General features: G+C 39.3%; 2 protein-coding genes across 2 annotated transcripts; both read left to right on the top strand.

Annotated features, from left to right (window-relative positions):
* The first annotated feature begins 14,058 nt into the window (after window positions 1–14,058).
* Window positions 14,059–18,143, top strand: LOC142504595 (linoleate 9S-lipoxygenase 5-like). Its single transcript, XM_075617458.1, is given in 10 exon segments — window positions 14,059–14,222; window positions 14,224–14,353; window positions 14,496–14,788; window positions 14,868–15,108; window positions 15,197–15,535; window positions 15,622–15,707; window positions 15,800–15,907; window positions 15,992–16,299; window positions 16,812–17,075; window positions 17,197–18,143. Coding segments are annotated over 10 exon segments (2,649 nt in total). The 5' UTR covers window positions 14,059–14,111; the 3' UTR covers window positions 17,966–18,143.
* A 604-nt stretch (window positions 18,144–18,747) lies between these two features.
* LOC142504594 (photosystem I reaction center subunit II, chloroplastic-like) lies at window positions 18,748–19,581 on the top strand. The gene has a single exon (XM_075617457.1). The coding sequence runs from the start codon at window positions 18,858–18,860 to the stop codon at window positions 19,467–19,469; it is 612 nt and encodes a 203-aa protein (XP_075473572.1). The 5' UTR covers window positions 18,748–18,857; the 3' UTR covers window positions 19,470–19,581.
* The last annotated feature ends 1,186 nt before the right edge of the window (window positions 19,582–20,767 follow it).

Raw genomic sequence — 20,767 nt, 5'->3', positions numbered from 1 at the left:
GAAGACTCTATAAGCTATACTAACTGATGAGTATCCAAGAATTATTCCCTTTGCAGATTTAGCATCAAACGCTTTTAAATAATTTTTACCATTATCAAGGATAAAACATCTGCAGCCGAATATTTTGAAATAGGTAATTATACTTTTTCTTCCATGCCAGATCTCATATGGTGTTTTCATATGATTCTTATTAATCATTGATCTGTTCTGAGTATAACACGCAGTGTTTACTGCCTCTGCCCAAAATCTTTGAGAAATACCAGAATCAGCAAGCATTGTTCTAGCAGCTTCTTTAAGGGTCCGATTTCTTCTCTCAGCTACACCATTTTGCTGAGGAGTTCTGGCTGCTGAGAGCCCATGCTTAATTCCAGCATTCTCTAGAAAATTTTAAAGAGTTTGATTGATGAATTCAGTTCCTCGATCTGATCTGATTCGATCAATTCCAACTGATTTTTCATTTAAAAGTCTTTTGAAGAGCTTTATCAGTTGTGAAGCAGTATGGTCTTTAGATTTGAGAAAAATAACCCAAGTAAATCTTGAAAAATCATCTATGACTACCTAGGTGTATTTCATTCCCCCTAAGCTCATGACTGGTATAGGACCAAAGAGATCCATGTGCAACAGTTCTAAGCATCGGGATGAAGATTTACAACCCTTGTTTTTAAAAGAAGATCGTACTTGTTTACCATACTGACATGCTGAGCAAAGTTTTTCTTTTGAAAAGTCTATTTTTGGCAAACCAGTTACAAGTTCATGTTTACTCAGATAGGCAATGGTTTTAAAGTTTAAATGGTTTAGTCTCTTATGCCACAACCTGTTTTTAGATGATTTGGAAGCAATAAAACAAATTGGTGCATAAGTTTGATCATTCCAGCTGATTTTATATGTGTTTCCACAACGTTTGCCAGTTAGTATGATTTCATCAGTTGAAGTTTTGACTGAACATGAGTTTTTGTCAAAATGTACTGAGAATCCACTGTCGCATAACTGACTAATGCTGATCAAGTTATACTTCAGGTTTTCTACTAATAGAACATCTTTAAAAGTAAAGTTACCAAGGATAAGCTTACCCTTACCCACAGTTCTACCTTTGGAATTGTCCCCAAAACTGATATTTGGACCACTATATTTGATCAGTTGAGATAGCACACTTGCATCTGCTGTCATATGTCGCGAACATCCACTGTCCAAATACTATATTGAGTTCTTGTTTGTACCTGTTACCTGCAGTCACACACATAATATAATTTGGTACCCATATCTATTTGGGGCCTGAACTGATTAGTCCTTTAGAACCCATACTTGGATTAGTCTAACAGACTTTCCAGTAAATGTATTCCAAATGGTTTTTTCTCGGCTTTTGTGTGCTTGTGTATTGTACGGATGATACAATATGTGTTTTAGCTTTATTCAACTGATTGTTCAGTCTATATCTCTTCTGAACTGGCTTGCAGTTATAGTAATTGGAATAGCCATTCGAATAGTTTTTGTAAAATCTCTTTGATGACTGACTTTGTGAATCAGTTGAGAATTTTTTACTATAACCAATCCATATCTTCTAGCCTTGTTCATATTCTCAGTAGGTTGCTCAATCAGTTTACTGGGCTCAATTTGTTCTTGTAACACTGCTGATTTGACAAAGTGAATGTATTTCCCTTTGTCTATTGTTAGCTTTGGTTGAGTATCATTTGGATACATTTCTCCTTGAGTGTTGTAACCTAAACCAGTTTTATCAGAAACTGATTTTTGTGAAATCTGCATCTTATTTAGTGCAGTAGATGATTTGTTCCAAGACTGAATAAGCTCTGTTTGTTTTGAGTTTTCAACCATCAAATTCTGTATTAATGACTGATTTTTGTTTTTTTCTGCTTTTGACTTAGCAATTTCCCTTTTTAGACTCAACTCATCAACTGATTCATCAGTTTTGGTTTTATTGTCTGTGGGATCAGTTTGCTTTGCTTTGATTTCTTCAAATGATGATGCAAGCTTTTGATACACATTTACCATGTCATGTAGTGTTAGAATGAGTTCTTCTCGTGTGAAATCAGTTGAGCTGAAATCAAATACATGTTGGCTAGATGATTCTTCTGCTGCATCATTAGCCATCAAGCACTTTACTTCCTCATCATCACTAGAACTGCATGATCTTTCTGGTTCCGACTCTTCACTGTCAGTTTCTGCCCATTGAGATTTGTTTTCTTCAGCTAAGAGTACCTCATGTTTCTTTTTGAAGACCTTCTTATCTTCCTTGGGTCTTATTTTGTGTTCATATGATTTCTTTCTTCTATCAGTTGAGCCTTGACTGTCCTTCTTGGGTTTAGGACAATCAGCAATGAAGTGACCTGATTTGCCACAGTTATAGCAGGCATTTGGTTCATCTTTGGAATTGTTCCTTTGGTATGGCTTCTGGAAGTTCCCTTGATTCTTTCTCATGAACCTTCCAAATTTTTTGATGAACAATGACATAGCATCATTACTCAACTGATCAGCAGATTTTTCGACTGGACTGATTGGTTCAGTTCTGACAGTAGCTAGAGCAGTTGTGGCTGCAGAGGTAGATGATTCTCCTTCTCTGGTCAGCAGCTCAAATTCATAGGCCTTTAAATCAGCAAACAGATCATGAAGTTCGATTTGGTTCAGATCTTTGGACTCCCTCATTGTCATGGTCTTGACATCCCATTCCTTGGGAAGACCTCTTATTACCTTTAGTGCAATCTCTTTGTTGGTATACACTTTTTCAAGTGCATTTAGCTCATTGATGATACTGCTTACTCTTTCATCATACTCGTGCATCGATTCTCCTGCTTTCATTTTGATGTTATCAAACTTTTGCACTGCAACAGAAAGTTAAGTTTCTTTGGTTTGATCATTTCCTTCACACAGTTGGATCAGCTTTTCCCAAATTTCTTTGGCTGTCTTAAACATTTTTATTTTGCTGAAGGTTACTTTGTCCAGCGTTTTGTACAGAATGTCTTTAGCCACATTATCAAGATTTGCTTTTCTTTTATCTTTAGTTGTCCATTCATCTCTGGGCTTTTCTATTCTTTGTGGTGCTCCTTCTGTAATGACAACTGCTGTATTTGTTTTTAGAATCTTCATGGGTCCATCAGTTATGACATACCACATGTCATCATCTTGTGCAGCCAAATGAGCCTGCATTCTGATTTCCAATCATCAAATTCTTCTCTGGAGAACATGGGAATTTCGTTGAATGAAGTCATGTTGGCAAGTTTTTAAATCAAAAGTATTCAAGAACAAGATTCAACCGCTCTGATACCACTTGATAGGATCGATTAACGTATCAAGAGTGTTAAGAAGGGGGGGGAGGTTGAATAAACACTCACAGTTAAAACTGGTCTTTTCTAGTTTTGAGTTCAGTTTGGTGACAAACTGATTCTCGGAATCTTGTTGGTCAATGTCAATCAGTTAAACTAAAGTAGTTGCGGAAAATAACTGACTGAAAGATAGAATACGAAACTGAAAAGTAGGCAAGGGTTGTTTCTGGATGTTCGGAGAATTGAATTACTCCTACGTCACCCCTTCTATCTCAAGGATAGGATATCCACTAAAAAACTTTGATCAAATACAAGAATTGTACTGACCCACTTCAGTTTGGACTTATCACTGCCAAAAATTGAAACTCTTAGTTTAACAGAATGTTCTCAGTGCGTAACTGATCTTAGCACTATCGAATTCAACGATTATTACAACTTGCTAGTGAGCTCAAATTGTAGCCTTAACTGCTACGAATATATCAAGTAAGAGTGAGCTAAGATTTTGACAGAGTGACAGCAAGCTTTTCAATAGAGTTGAATCCCCCTTTTCTTCAGCTGTTTTTCTGTCATATTTATAAGCTTCTTTTCTCCAACGGTAACTTGAGATGAATTTGAATCTTTGTATCCGTTGATTTCTACTTGATTATTCCTTGGACATTGTTTGCTTCATTTATTGTGATGCGGCGTCTTAATTGCTTTCGCCGAAATGCGTTTTTCTAAGCTGTATTGATTGAAGTGCGGCGTTGCAATCTTCTATGTCTCTTGACGGTTGAATGTTCTTTGCCGAGACATGTTCAGTTGAAGGGTGCTTAGCATACGGCTGAATATATCAACTGATCAGTTGAAGGGTGCTAAGCATACGGCTCAATATATCAACTGATCAGTTTCCAACTGATCAGTCTTCTTTATTAGATCAGCTGATTTCAGTTGTTAAGTCCAGTTGCTGAGTTCAGTTTACCCGATCAGTTGGTTCGTATTTTCAGTTGGTTCGTATTTTCAGTTGATTCATATTTTGTCAAACGCCGGAATTTAGTTCTCAACAACTTGGTATTCGCATAACTAGCATGTCGATCCTGTGCAGTCTTAATCCGCTTCTTGATTACTGCAACCTTATCAATAGCCTGCTAGACAAACTCTGGTCCCTCAACATATCGTTCCCGAACTTCGTCCCAGAATAATGGAGTACGACAACGCCTCAAATGGTGCCATACCAATACTACGAAGATAGCTGTTGTTGTACACGAACTCAATCGAAGGCAAATGATCCTGCCAACCGTTCCGAAATCCATAACACAGGCATGAAACATATGCTCAACCATACGGATAGTCCTCCCTGACTGACCGTCAGTCTCTAGATGATAAGCAGTACTCAGACTCAGTGAAGTACCCAATGCTGACTGGAAATTACCCCAAAACCATGAGGTAAAACGAGGATCTCTGTCACTAACAATACTGACTGGCACTCCATGAAAACGTACAATCTCTTGAATGTACAATTGAGCCATACGATCGAAAGTGAAATCATGGTTATATGGTAGAAAATGAGCAGACTTGGTGAGTCGATCCACCGGCTACCCAAATAGCATTACTTCCTCAGGAATAGGTATATTCAACAATAATCCTCCAGGTCGACGGTGCTCTTCCTTAACCTGCTGACAAACTAGACACTTGAAGACAAACCAATACACGCTGCGCTTCATCCCTTTCCACCAAAATCGCGTCCTCAAGTCTTTATACATCTTGTTGCTTCCCGGATGAACACTCAGCTTGTTGCGATGAGCCTGAGATAAGATCTTTTTCCTCAAAGTGTCATCCTCTAGTACTACAACCCGACTAGACAAACACAGAAGACCATCAGACTGATAGTGGAAACCGCTATCTCCATCAGCTAACCGAGCTAGTCTATGAGTCTTGAGATCAGACATCTGAGCATCTCGAATTCGAGTGAACAAAGATGGCTCAGATAAAATGGTGGCAACACTAATACTCTCCATACCCTTTTGATTCTTGAATTTAAACCCCAACGAACAACAATTCTGGACAGCACTAGACATAGCACTGGTCTGAAGTGCAGAAACTCTCACCTTGCGACTAGAGCATCAGCTATGAGATTCGCAGAACCTGGATGGTACTTGATCACACAGTCATAATCCTTAAGTAGATTCATTCAATGACGTTGTCTCCTGTTCAACTCAGCCTAGGTGAATAGATACTTCAGACTCTTATGGTCAGTAAAGATTTCAAACTAAACACCGTACAAATAATGACGCCAGATCTTCAGCGTAAACACAATATCTTCCAACTCCAAATCATGAACAGGATAATTCTCCTTGTGAGATTTCAATTGTTTGGAAGCATAAGCGATGAAATGACCATTATGCGTCAACACACACCCTAAGCTCTGCAAAGAGGAATCGATGTAGACACTTAAACCATCAGATCCTGACTGTAACGCCAAAACAGGTGCAGAAGTCAGAAGTCGGCGAAGCTCTTTGAAACTATCTTCGCACTCAGATGACCACTCAGATGGAACATCCTTCCGAGTAAGCTGCGTCAATGGTCTAGCTACCTGAGAAATATTCATGATGAATCGATGATAATACCCTGGCAGACCCAAAAACAATGGTTCTCGGCCACTGTCGTCGGACGTGACCAATTTAGCACTGCCTCAATCTTGCTAGGATCCACAGAAACTCCTTGGAAATCACATGACCAATGAATACTACACTATTAATCCAGAACTCGCACTTACCCAACTTAGCATAAAATTGCTTCTAACAAAGAATGTGCAACACAATCCTCAAGTGCTGGGCATGCTCCTCCACACTATGAGAATAAATCAAGATATCTTCGATGAAAACCACAACAAAATGATCTAGATAATCTTGAAAGACTCGATTCATCAGATCCATGAACACCACTGGTGCATTCGTCAATCCGAATGGCATCACTAGAAACTCGTAATGTCCATATATAGTACGGAATGCAGTCTTGGAAATATCAACATCTCTGACTCTCATTTGATGATAACCAGATCGCAAGTCAATCTTGATGTACACAGAAGTACCCTAAAGCTGATCGAACAAGTCATCAATACGAGGTAACAAATACTTGTTTTTGATCGTCACACGATTCAGTTGGCGATAATCAATAAGCAGTCGCATAGATCCATCCTTCTTCTTGACAAACAAGACTGGAGCTCCCCAAGGTAAAACACTCGGGCGAATATAACCTTTATCAAGAAGATCCTGCAACTGCTGCTTCAATTCCCTCATCCCAGACGGATCCAGACGATAGGGTGCACGAGAAATCGGTGCAGTCCCTGACACTAACTTCATGCCAAATTCCACCTCTCTAATCAGAGGAAAATCGAGAATCTCATCTGGAAAAACATCAGGAATTCACAAACCACTAGAAGATCATTTATATCAACACTACCTGCGGACGAATCAATCGCATAGATGAGGTAGCCTTCCCTGCCCGAATCTAAAGCACGACAGGCTTTCAGAGTGGATACCACTGGCATCGGAGGTCGCGCTCCCTCACCATAGAAAAACCAACTAGAGCTCTCAGTCGTACGAAACTGAACAAGCTTCTGGTAACAATCCACAGTAGCTCGGTAGGTTGTCAACAGATCTATACCCATAATACAATCAAATTCTTCCATCTCTAAGATCAAAAGATTCGCAGTCAACTTATTACCCTCAAAATCTAAAGGACAACCCATCATCAGTCGCTTCGCTAACACCAAATGACCCATTGGAGTAGAATTAGAAAGAATGACGTCTAGAGAAACATACAGTAGCTTATGACGCTTAACAAATCATGCACATATGAATGAATGTGATGCTCCGATATCAATAAGAACAAAAGCAGGAATACCGCATAAACGAAAAGTACCTGCTGTGACTCTCCATATCTCATCTGCAGCCTGATCCTGGTTCAGCGTAAATACCTGACCCTGGGCACGAGGTCGAAGATTCGAACCGCCCACTTCCTGACCCTGTGTCCTCTGCTGAACAGTCGTCTGAGATCTAGAACCAGATCCTGCTCCACCTTGCAACTGAGGAAAATTCTTCTTAAGATGACCCATCTCTCCGCATTGAAAACAAGCTCATGCGGCTGTTCGGCATTGCTCAGATGGATGGTTCCTCCCACAATGCACACAAGAAACCTTCTTCTTACCAAAGCAAAAAACACCGCTAGATCGAGATCCAGATCCAGAAGAAGAAGAACCAGACTTCTTGAAAGACTAAGATCGAGGGCTCAAAGTACTCGGAAAGTCGAGAAGACAGAATAGACCTACCACGCTGCATACTGATCTCTGCCTGGTGACACCGGTTCACTAACCCCTCCTAAGAAGTAGGATCATCGCAGACGGTGACTCGATCAAAGATCTCCTGGTTAAGGCCGTGAAAAAACATACTTGGCCTCGGAACTGCCACTAATATGAGGAGCAAAGGGCAACAACTTGAAGAACTTCTACTGATACTCGTCAATAGACCTACTTCCGTTTCTTAAGAGTCAGAAGTTCAATCGTCTTTGCCTAACGAAGGGCTGGAGGAAAATATAGCTGCATGAGAGCTACACGGAAGTCGGCCCAAGTCACCTTACCACGAGATTAGACTATCAGCGTAGAATTCGATCGCCACCACTTGCGCGCATGCCCCTCGAGAAGAAAACCAAGGGTCTCCATCTACTGCTCCTCGGTCAACTGGAATGCACGAAAACAAATCTTCATGCACTCTAACGAATCCTCCGCAACATCGGGAGTCTCACCACTGACTAAAGGCTTAGGCCCCATCTGAATGAAATGGTGCATCTCAAAACTCCTAGGGCCATCTCGACGATGACGATGACGATGATCACGATGACTCCTACGGATATCCTGGTCACCCCAACGACCTACATTGCCGTGACTACTCTCATCACCAAGGTGGTCAGCCATCGCTACAAGACAGAATGGAGGAAAATGGTCAAATGGTCAACGGAAATCCCAAAACAGAATCTATATCCCAAAATCATATGCATGCTCTGATACCATAAATGTAGTGACCAGTTCCAGAATCAACTACTAAACAAGAGCTAAGCATGCAATTAACATAAATAATAATAATCAGAGATAATTGTGGAAACGGTCAATAAACAATAGTTATACAACCCAATCGAAGTCAAGAATAATTCAAATCAAAATATACAGTACAACCATATCGAATCAACACAGTACTGATAAACTAAATCAACCGGCTACTCAACGTCCTCCTCCTTCTCCTGAGCCATCCAACCTGAGGCATGCCCCGTGGAAATGGGGTGTCCAAGATAATAAAACCGTGGACGTGAGCGATAAGAAAGCTCAGAACAAAAGCATGAGTATACAAACCTATATGACATCCACATGTTATGATAAGATACCAGGGTAGTCAAGAAACATGGATCACAAAAGATCTCAACATACTCGGTCTAGAGGCACCAAGTAGATAGTGCCGCGCGGTCCTCCTCTGGGTCAATACATTTCAAACATATAATGTTATTACTATAATGTAACTAAATATTTGAGGAGGTGATTTTTCTAAAAAAATTATGGATCTGAACATATGTTTGAGATTAATTATTTATGGAACTAATTCCAATACTTTGGAATAATGTAAAATATAGGCAATCCTTGAGAAACAAAAATAAATTCTTTGAACTTTAAATGATGTTCAAACAAGAATTCAAACTATGGAACAACAACCAAATTTTAGTAAAATGATCTCGAAAGGAAGGTTACCAAAACCTTTGGTACTGAACCCTTATTACAGCAAAGTTGGACGATCAAGATAATGCCAAATCCTTTAACTGGAGAAGAAAAAATGATCAATATAATTAAAACTGTCTCATAAAATAAATTAAGCTGATGAAATCTATAGAAATGATTGGTCTATAATATCTTCAAAACCTTGCAGAGTCTTTTGCATATCTCAAGGTAGTAGATCTGAAGATAAACACAACAAAGTCTGAACCTCCCTCAATAACTTGGACACTTTCTCACAAACCAGCGAGAGAAAGTGTAGCATCCATAAGCCAACCTACGTGAACCATATGTATGCAAATGAACTAAATTGTTTAATTGTTTTATTTAATTGGTTTTAATTGCTTACATGATGCATGTTATATGATTAAAAGTCCGATTTGCATGATTAATAATTAGATGACATGATTTCATGAAAATCAAAGATATTATCCGAATGTTCGATAATAGGCAGAGGAAAGAAGATCGGTAATGACCAAGATAAAATAAATATTTTCAATATATATTTTCAAGGCTTATTAATATGATTAATTTTTTCTAAAAATGGTAGAGCTCAAATTATTTTACGAGATGAGTTTGATTCTATACGGGAGCCAGTTTTGGGCAAATGAGGGACTTTTACAAGAGTAAAATTATTATTTTTAAAAACTAATTTTTATAAAATTTTATTCTTTAATTAAATAAGTGTTATTGAGCCTAATTTACCTAGGATTAGTAGGCTCAATTGCTCCTAAACTCAAAGATCCAAAACCTAAGCCCATTAACATGCAAATTAAAATCTGTAAAAAAGAAATCCTAAGTTTTTTGGTACCCCCTAACAGCCAAAAACACACACACACACACAAGTTCAAAAATTCATAGGGAAGAAAACAAGGAGTCTCTGTCGCCCGTTCGTCCTTCTTCGCACTCCACGCCGACGATCGTATATTCGAGCGTTCTAAAACATAAAGGCACGTTTCTAGATTCTTTTGACACATCATTCAATCTATATTATGCATGTTTTGTTTATTTTTGTATGAAAACTATTGTAGTTCAAATTGCTTATCGTTTTGACGATTATTTTTAAAGTTTTGAAGATTTTTACGTGTATATGAACGTGTTATGATTTCCGAGTACGCTGCCAACATAGGACGTTTATGGGATTGAAAAAGTTCTTTTTAGGAACGAGACGAGGGCTTGACAAGAGCTAGAAGGGGCCGTGCATGGCTGATGGTTAGAGGCTCGGGTTTTCATGGGACATGTGTATGTAGGTTTTGGCTAAGGGAAGGTGGCATGCGGCTCGACCTGGGCTTGGGCAAGGGGTCGTGCTAGACGTGACTAAGGGCTACGAAGAGTCCTAGCATGTCTAGGACTCAAGGGCTGCCGTAGGGAAGAGTCCACAACCGCATGGACTCTTCCCATGCATGCTAGGTGCGATCGCGGAGGGGGCGGCTCGTGGCTTGGTTGGGATGGTCTAGGCTGGTCCAATAGGGTCTAGAAAGGATGGTTGAGAGTCGAGACAGAGGCTGGTGCCACTTGGTCCATGGTTCTGCTTGAACTCATACAAGACTTGATTGCTACAAATCTGAGGCATGTTGCTGGAGTTTCGAACAAGTTGAAGAGATTTCGGAAAGTGGCAGTACTTTGAGCAGCAACTTTAGCGACAAAATGTGGGTAGGACGGAGGTAAATCGAGGCTTGAGAATAGTAGCTAGGGAGTTCGAAAATATGGCTAACTTTCTGCTGAAACTTTCAGAATGTTTGAGGATGTTTTTGTTTTTTCTTTTTTGGTCATCTTGCAGGGTATTTATAGGCTCATGGAGGTGAGATGAAAAAGCTGTCATTCAAGGCCATTATAGCCCTCTTTTAAGGCCTTCATTAGCCTTAAAATGGCTGTTAATTATGGAGTCAAAACAACTCTTGAATACCCCTTTTAAATGACATTAGATGATACCAAGTTGTCATTATCTTTTGTTGAATCCCTTTTCAAATTTTTGAGACCTTACAAAGGTGACTGCCTTGCACTGCTCTTTTGTATTAACTTCAGTGTTTCTAGGAAATTGACCCATGTTTTGATCTTTTAATGCATTGGCCAAGTGTCCAATTTGTGTCTCCAAGGATTTCATCATGGCACCCATATTTCCTATGCGAGTCTCCATACAGTCAAGATGAGACTCAGTCCTCGCCATCTTTTTACCAGATTCAACAAAAAACGTCCCTACCAAATCCTCAAACGAAGGCTTTCCTTCCCCATTTGATGCATTGAATCCTGGTAGAGGATTCAACACGTTATTATTATTTTCATATGAAAAATTCTCGTGATTTCTCAAACCAGGATGATAAGTATTAGGGGGAGGGTTACCTCGATATCCTCCATAGCCACCAAAATTCCTGTTGTTGATGTACCGATCTTCTTCAGAAAGATGCGGTTCTTCAAAAAAAATCGTTGCACCTTCACTCTCTGACGTGCTCACCTTATTCATAGTAACTATCTATGTAGTCAGTGCAGATACTTGCGCAGTGAGTGACATAATAGGATCCACAGCATAAAATCCAAATACCTTCTTGACTCCAGACCTAGACGGCTACTGGTAACTATTAATAGTCATCTGCTCAAGCAAGTCATAGGCTCGATCAGGAGATTTGGCAAAGATCATGCCACCAGCCGCTGCATCCACAGTTCATCTTGTTTGCCCATTCAGATCATTGTAGAATAATTCGATTTGTACCCAGTCTTCGAAACCATGGTTCGGGAACTTTCTCAACAAATCCTTGTATCTTTCCCATGCCTAATACAATTGCTCAAATTCGGTCTGCCTAAAAGTGCTGATCTCGAACTTTAACTGTGCATAATTCGCAGGGGGAAAATATTTAGCAAGGAACTTCGTTGCCAACTCCTGTCATGTCGTGATGCTCCACATGGGAAGCAATTGGAGCCATCCTCTTGCTTGGTCCCTGAGAGAAAACGGAAACAAACGAAGTCTAATAATATCATAAAGAACATTATTAATTTTTCCGTGTCAATAATCTCCAGGAAAGTTCTCAAGTGCACGTGAGGATCTGAAGTGGCAGTTCCAGCAAACTGGTTCTGCTGAATCATATTTATCAGAGCAGGCTTCAACTCGAAATTGTTTGCATTTATGGTCCCTCGAGCAATGCCAGAATAATGATTGTTGATCATTAGGCGAAATCTCTGATAGGTATAGCTTCTGGTGGATTACGTCTCGCACGTCTTTATTTTCAATCATTGCTTGAATCTCTTCTCTTCTTGATTTTCTTATTCTCCGTGCAGTTCTTTTGATCTCAGGATCAAATATAAGCAAGTCAAGACTTTGCGATCTTCGCATGCACTGTCAAATAGAGAAACTTAACAAATCAGTGATTATAAAATAAAGTAAAAAAAACTCTGAATTAAATAAACAAAAATTGGTAACAATACTGATATAAATTTAAATTTGACAGTCCCCGGCAATGGCGCCAAAAACTTGTTGCGTATTTTCCGCTTGCAAGTGCACGGTTGTCATGTTTTAATATATGAAAGTAAAGTATCGTTCCAATGAGGAGTGTATAAATAAAAATATATCAGTGCTTGTATTAAAATATTCACGACTTTATTTAGAAGAATCAATAAGAAGTTTGGTGTATTTAACATGAATTAATTGCAACTAACTAGTAATCCAATCACCGAATAAAGAAATATCAATGAGTGAAAATATCTAGATGAGTGATTTCACTAAGTTTCCACGATAATTATTCTCGATTGAATTTATATTCATGAATTCCAATTATTTAATGTCCAAGAACACTTAATTATTTTATTCCCCCTTTCTCAAGTGATGAATAAATTGTATCATTCAAACTTCGATCCAAACATTTCTAATAATAATCTAAGTTTAATTGATATATGCAAACGATGATCTTACCTAGGTCTCGCTAAAGTTATACGTCTTCTGAACGATATAAACATTCAACGATGTATTTCTAATGATCTATAATCCTAGTCCCTCTCCCGAGTTTAAGAATTAATAAGACAACAAACAATCTATGGCCAGTAAACTGAAGTCGAATAAAAACAAACACAATTAAACTAAAATGAATTCAATGACATAAACAACCGAGTCAAATTATCGCATCAACAAAGCTACGTCATCCTCTAATATGGAAAGGTTAGATCATAACGAAATCTAAACAAAAACAAAGCATGTTCGACATTTTAGACATCATAACACAGGAAAATAAAGGTGAAAGAATCAGATAACAAATAAAAAAATGGCGTCTCTGTCCCCAAATTCGTCGTTCTTCATCTTCGTGATCGATCTTTGCGCTCCGATTCTTCGTCTCGTGCGTGTGTTCTCGTCTCTCATTGGCTTTTCTCCAAAAACGGTTGTGTCCTTTTTGTGACCTAGATTTTTCATTTTATCCTCGCGTGGCCGCTGAAAATCGGAGTCTGCACGCCTCTTACGCGCAGATGCGAGTGAACCGGCGCTACTGCGCGCAAGCTTCTGGAGTGTGTGCGTTCGTGATGCGCGCGCGGCCGCGCACTCTGCTCGTCTACCTAACTTCTGCGCGCGTGGCTGCGTGTGTTCTGGCACGGCCGCGCGCGCCTTTCTCGCGTTCTGCTGCACATATGCTCACGCGGCTACACGTATTCTCGCGCTTTAGCACGCGAGCCTCTGCCCTTCTTGCATCCTTGTGGCTTCTTGTACACCTTTTTTCTCCATTCATGTATCGACATTCAACACAACTCAAAACGCACAATTCCGTTCTAAACTAACATAATTCAAAATGGATTCTTGTATAAATTAAATGCAAATCTTATACTTATAAAATATGTTCGATGTATATAACAACATGGCACACTAAAAATAAAGAGCTCAAAAACATTTAGAAAATTTTAAATAATCAAAACAAATTTGAAAGAGAGTGAAAATAATGTGAGTTTTGGTCCCATTTGGTAGCAATTCTGCTTCTATTAAACCCCACCCCCGTCGACATGAAATCTCATTACATTTTAGTAGTTTTCTTGATTGATTTATTTCTAGAGCATATTTATTTTTAATCCTAAAAATGGGTGTTATTCTGCCTTGCCATTCTTCAGAGATGTTGGAGAAGCTGCTGGGAACGGTGTGCGGGAAGATTAAGGATGCACCCAAGAACGAGGAGACGAAAATTCGGGCCAGGTGTTGTTTTGATGAAGAAGAATGTCTTAGATGTAACTGATGTTGGGTCTTCTATCCTCGATCGATTCTATGAAGTGTTCGGGAAAGGCGTCTCTTTGCAGCTTATCAGCGCTGAAAAATTTGATCCGGGTAAATTTTTTAACTTCATCTTGTAAATCAGGAAAGGTCGGCTGTTTTGAAGCCCTTTTTCTTTCAAGTACTGGTACTCTGTTTTTGTAGGGTTTTAGCAAATTTTTTTTATCTGAACGAACTTTTGATTCAAATCTTGCAGCTGATGGGAAAAGAGGGAAACTGGGAAAAGTAGCATACCTGGACAACTGGGTAACAAAAATAACTTCGGTTTCTGCTAAAAATGACGCAGAATTCAACGTGACATTTAGCTGGGACGAATCCGATGGAGTTCCAGGCGCTTTCATTATGCGAAACCATCACCACAGCGAATTTTACCTGAGGAGTGTCACTCTAGACGATGTTCCGGGTTATGGTCCAGTCCATTTTGTCTGTAATTCTTGGGTTTTTCCTGTACATCGTTACAAGTATGATCGCGTCTTCTTTTCGAACCAGGTACTTTCCAGGTTTCAAATGTTGCCAGAAATGGGATTTTGAATTGAAAAAAAAAGTGATCTTTTTCTTGTGTTAACAGACTTATCTGCCAAGTGATACACCCGACCCGTTGCGTTTATTTAGAGAAGAAGAGCTGATAAATCTCCGCGGGAACGGGTCGGGTCAGTTAAAGGAATGGGACAGAGTTTACGACTATGCTTATTACAACGATTTGGGATTCCCCGAAAAAGGAAAAGATTCGGCCCGCCCTGTGCTCGGTGGATCGACCGACAAACCGTATCCCCGTAGGGGACGCACAGGGCGTCGCCCGAATAAGAAAGGTGATTTTTTAAAAATTTATGCAATTTTTTCTCAGTTTTTACTGATAACTATGATCTTGAACTTAAGTAAGTTGTATTGTGTTTCCAGATACCAATTCAGAAAGCAGATTGTTTCTCCTGAATTTGAATATTTACGTCCCACGAGACGAGCAGTTCAGCCACGTGAAATTCTCCGATTTCATCGGCTATGCGGTCAAGTCTCTGGGTCAGGTTATAGTCCCTGAGGTGAAAGCTATATTTGATAAAACTATTAACGAGTTTGATACGTTAGAAGACGTTTACAACTTATACGAAGGCGGGATTGAGCTTCCGGCTGGTCATTCATTAAGCAAAATCAGGGAATGTGTTCCCTGGGAGTTGTTCAGGGAACTTCTTCGTTCAGATGGGGAACGTTTCCTTAAACTCCCTGTCCCTGACGTGATCAAAGGTAAAATTCTCATCAATTTTCACAAGAAAACGGCGTTTTTTAATTTTTAACAATGTTGTAATGTGGGAATTCTTATATAAATGTAGAGGATAAAACGGCTTGGAGAACGGATGAAGAATTCGGAAGAGAGATGCTAGCCGGAGTGAACCCTGTTCTCATCAAGCTCCTCACGGTAGAAGGAACATACTAATTGTCATTTGTATGTAAATCTAGTTTCTTTAGGGTCAGGCATTTATTTTCAGCTGCCAAATTTTAAAATCACAGGAGTTTCCACCTACTAGCAAGCTAGACTCCGCCTTATATGGTGATCAAAACAGTAAGATAACTCGAGATCACGTTGAAAAGAACATGGACGGGCTCACCGTAGAAGAAGTATATCTTCCTTTCCTGTGTAACATTTTCTGTATTTTTGCTCCAAACAGGTCATTCTTATCAGTTATCCATTTTTGAATGCAGGCCTTGGCGAATAATAAGCTTTTCATACTAGATCATCATGATGCCCTGATGACATATCTTCGAAGGATCAATACAACCGCTACAAAGACATATGCTACTCGAACCGTTCTTTTGCTTAAAGACGATGGCACACTGAGGCCACTGGCCATTGAACTGAGTTTGCCACACGAAGATGGAGACGAGCATGGGGCTGAAAGTCTGGTGTTTACTCCAAGTGATGAGGATGGAATTCAGAAGTCATTTTGGCAATTGGCCAAGGCTTATGCTGCAGTTAACGATTCAGGCTACCATCAGCTCGTATGCCACTGGTATATATACTTACATTTGTTGCAAAAGAGTCTTGGATAACAATGCCATAGTATGAGGCAGCCATATAGGCATTTTGATCCTAGTGTGTTTCCCGGGTTGTTGATCGGTTTAAAAATCTGAGTTTCCATTGTTACAACAATTCTTTCGAAGACGATCTCTAGCAGTTTTCCTTAGGCTGCGTTTAGATCGGAGGAGGATTTTGGATATGAGGGGTATTTGAAAGGATGATTTAAAATGTATACCCCTTGGGATGATTTGAAATCCACTCCAAAAATAATTAGTTGGGATTTGAAATCTATCGACAAACGAACAAATTGATTTTCCATATGCAACCTTATATCATATGGTGCTCGACAGGATACACTGCATAAAGTTTGATTAATTTCGAGAATGAGTTTGTTGTATTTTGTGATGTACGTGAATGAGCAAAACCTGTTAGATTTGGTATGATTTAAAGAATTTTTGTGTGTTACCTCAACGTGTCAAAATGATGTCGGATTTGTTAATGCAGGTTGAACACACATGCTGTGATTGAGCCATTCATAATAGCAACGACCAGACAGCTGAGTTTGCTTCACCCGATATACAAGCTTCTGACGCCTCATTTTCGTGATACAATGCATATAAACGCCTTTGCTCGACAATTTCTCATCAACGCAGATGGGGTACTCGAAAGAACCGTCTACCCCGGAAGATACGCTCTCGAAATGTCTTCTAAGATTTATAAAAACTGGAACTTCACCGAGCAAGCACTCCCTCGAGATCTCCTCAAAAGGTTGTATCGAAAAAGTTTTAACTTTATTTGATTTATATCTTTTTAGTACAATACCTAGTGCTCTATTCGACATGTTGAACTAAATCAACGCTAATATTTAATCTTATTTGCTTCATTGCAGAGGAATTGCCGTTAAAGATTCAAGCCAACCGAACGGACTAAAGCTTCTTATTGAGGATTATCCATTTGCTGTTGATGGCTTAGAAATCTGGTTTGCAATTGAGGCATGGGTCAAAGAATACTGTCGTTTCTATTATCCCACAGATGATAAGATCCAAAATGACACCGAGCTTCGAGCATGGTGGGATGAGATTCGTACAAAGGGACATGGGGACTTAAAAGACGAGACCTGGTGGTATAAAATGGAGACACAAGATGAACTCATTCAAGCATGCACGACAATCATATGGATTGCCTCTGCTCTTCATGCTGCTGTAAATTTTGGACAGTATCCATATGCTGGCTTCCTCCCGAACCGCCCCACTGTAAGCCGGCGTTTCTTGCCTAAACCAGGTACACCTGAGTATGCGGAGCTCGAGTCGAACCCAGACCGGGTATTCTTGAAAACCATAACAGCACAATTCCAAACACTTCTTGGCGTCTCTCTGATAGAAATATTATCCAGGCATTCCACAGATGAAGTGTATCTTGGGCAGAGAGACACCCTCAAATGGACGGCAGATAAAGGAGCCTTGGATGCGTTTGAGCGATTCGGGGACTCGTTGGAAAAGATCGAAGCGAACATCATTGAAAGGAACCAAGATAAAACGTTAAAGAATCGTTCCGGTCCGATTAAAATACCTTATGCGTTGTTGTATCCGAATACGACCGGGGATAATGGCCTGAGTGGACTTGTCGTGAGAGGGATTCCAAATAGTATTTCAATTTGAAGTCTCGTATTGCTTGCCGAGTATATGGGATTGTAGAGAGTTCAATGTCCGTTACACATAATGAGGGAATAAAGGATATTAATCTTCCGCATGATGTTGTAATACTTTTTCTTTTTATTCTTATTGTGGAGCACAATGTCCATATTGTTTTCTGTAATATATGATGTGTTGTTGGTTACACTACTGCATTTGGATCATGTAATAATTACTCGATCGATAAATCATACAATGAATCTATGCTATTTTATTAAGTTTGAGACACTTAGAGTAACTAACTTTGGTTTCATGGTCTGTTTTAATAATTATATATATTAATAAAATTTTAAAATTGTAATGTAAGTTATATGTAGTTCAATGGATAAAGTCGTTATTTCTTGGGGTTTAGCTTATAGGTTCAATTCTTATTGAGATTACTTTTTTATTTTTTTATTTTTCAATTTATATATCAAATTTACATTGTAGTCCATCATTATTTCTTATAATTATATTTTGATCGTCATTTAAATATAAATCAAATGAATTATAAAAAATATTATACAAGCACACAACGCATGCGTCGGTGTACTAATATCTAATAAGTATATACATATATTATTTTTAGAGACAGTTATCTAATTTTGTCCGAATAATGAAAAATAATATCAAAATTATTATTTTTTAATTTATCTAGTTAACCAGAGTAATATGATATAGGTTGATATGAAGAAACACATGGCCTGACAAATTTGCGTATCTAAATCACACATTCTAATTGGACTCATGATAGCCCCTTATCCAATACCCAAATCTCCCTCCACACTCTCTTTGATTTCTTATCAATATTCTGCCCATTTTCAACAGCTAACGTCGGATTATCCTACCATCACAATCCTCTCTCAATCCAACAAGCTACATGGCTATGGCGACCCAAACCTCCCTCTTCACTCCCACCTTATCTGCCACCAAACCCACCGACCGCGTGGCGGCGCCATGGAAACAATCACTCGCACAATTTTCGATTCCCAAGCTTGTGAAGGGCGCCTCCTCCGTGTCAAACGGTCCCATCAAGGCTATGGCAGAGGAAGCTCCCGCCGGCTTCACGCCACCAACGCTTGATCCCAACACGCCGTCTCCCATCTTCGGCGGAAGCACCGGTGGGCTCCTGCGCAAAGCCCAGGTCGAGGAATTCTACGTCATCACCTGGGATTCCCCCAAGGAACAGATATTCGAAATGCCGACTGGCGGCGCCGCCATCATGCGACAGGGTCCGAACCTGCTGAAACTTGCGCGTAAGGAGCAGTGCCTGGCGTTGGGGACAGTACTTAGATCCAAATACAAGATCAAGTACCAGTTTTACCGGGTGTTCCCCAACGGTGAGGTGCAGTATTTGCACCCGAAGGATGGGGTCTACCCGGAGAAGGTGAACCCCGGTCGTAGTGGAGTCGGGGTGAACCTGAGATCCATTGGGAAGAACACTAGCCAGATTGAGGTCAAATTCACTGGGAAGCAAGTGTATGACTTGTGAGCTCTGAAATTTCTGCTATTTGTAATCATGTGAATTGGATTGAATTAAGTTTTTGTTTTCTGTATTTGTGTATGGCTCTTCTTAAAGATCAACATGGACTATATAAAGTTTACTCTCTGTGTACGTTGTTAATTATGATCATATGCTTCGAAAATATCCTCTTACTCGCTTATCTTGATCATTATTTCTTACACATGCATGCGTAATTTATAACTTCGATAAAAAAAAGGTCTCTAGTGATTTGGTGCAAGTAAAACAATCTTTATGAACTCATTCATATTGTACTCCTGATATCATATATTGCAGTGATTAATTCGGAATTTACTTTTATGATCTTGGTGTGAGCGATAGATTGAACTTCAGTATGGGGCATTATACACTTTAAGGTCATGATTGAGACCGAGAAGGCTCGTGTCTCACAGGAAAAGTATTTTTTTTATCGGATCTACTCGATCTCGACTAAATATTCAGTTGCTAGAATGAACCAGAAGCTACTGTCTCTTCTCTTTTCGACCAAATAACTAGTACTAGTCTATGGAGGCAATGCCACTTCATTTGAAAGTTGAAGATCTACTATATGCTGCCAGATACTAAGTACTAACCAAACAATATGTATATACCCTAGCCCCAACCTGACCAAAGGCACCACCCTCCTCAGATTTCGTGCAAGATTCCGGCAAAGTGCTGGACCATTGCAAGACCTCATTTCCATGCGAAGCTTGAAAATCATACTATCTCGAATGACGAATTCGACAGCCTACTGTTAAAGTTTTCCCATTTGGTGTGAATTGGATAAATTGGTGATTTGCAGAATGGGGTGAAGCAGCTTCGGTTACAGGTTCTTCAGACACGACTATTTTATGTCATAGATAATACACCAGAAATTTTTCTCTTTGTACGTGTATTTCATACGAGATCCATGCAATTTGGCTCTAGCCTTATTGGGTTATACACGGCGAGACACAGAGTTTCCCACCAAATTGGATATATTTTAATGTTTTCACAAATATAAAATTACCCTTCGGTTTTTTATTGAAGTGAAATTGATATGATCGAGAGAAATATTTAAAAAGAGATTGAATAAACATTTTTTAAATTTTTTATTTATCAAAATTAACTCACTGTGGTTTGAAACTGAACTTGATATTCTCGATTGTCAATGTCAGTTGGCTAATAAAATATGTACGAAAAGAAGCCAAACTAACAAATTAGAACACTTCAAATAATGGGTTGACTGAGTAAACTGAATGATAGGCTGAAAGAAAAATGTACGTAAGTTTGTTTATACATGTTCGAAA

This window comes from Primulina tabacum, chromosome 9 (assembly GCF_025594145.1).
Source record: "Primulina tabacum isolate GXHZ01 chromosome 9, ASM2559414v2, whole genome shotgun sequence".
In the NCBI taxonomy this organism is placed as follows: domain Eukaryota; kingdom Viridiplantae; phylum Streptophyta; class Magnoliopsida; order Lamiales; family Gesneriaceae; genus Primulina; species Primulina tabacum.
Note: the sequence above shows the minus strand (reverse complement) of the source record. Positions and strands in the feature narration are given on the sequence as shown.

Excerpts from the sequence above, each read along its gene's own strand:
- LOC142504594 (XM_075617457.1), top strand. The coding sequence starts at position 18,858 with ATGGCTATGGCGACCCAAACCTCCCTCTTCACTCCCACCTTATCTGCC.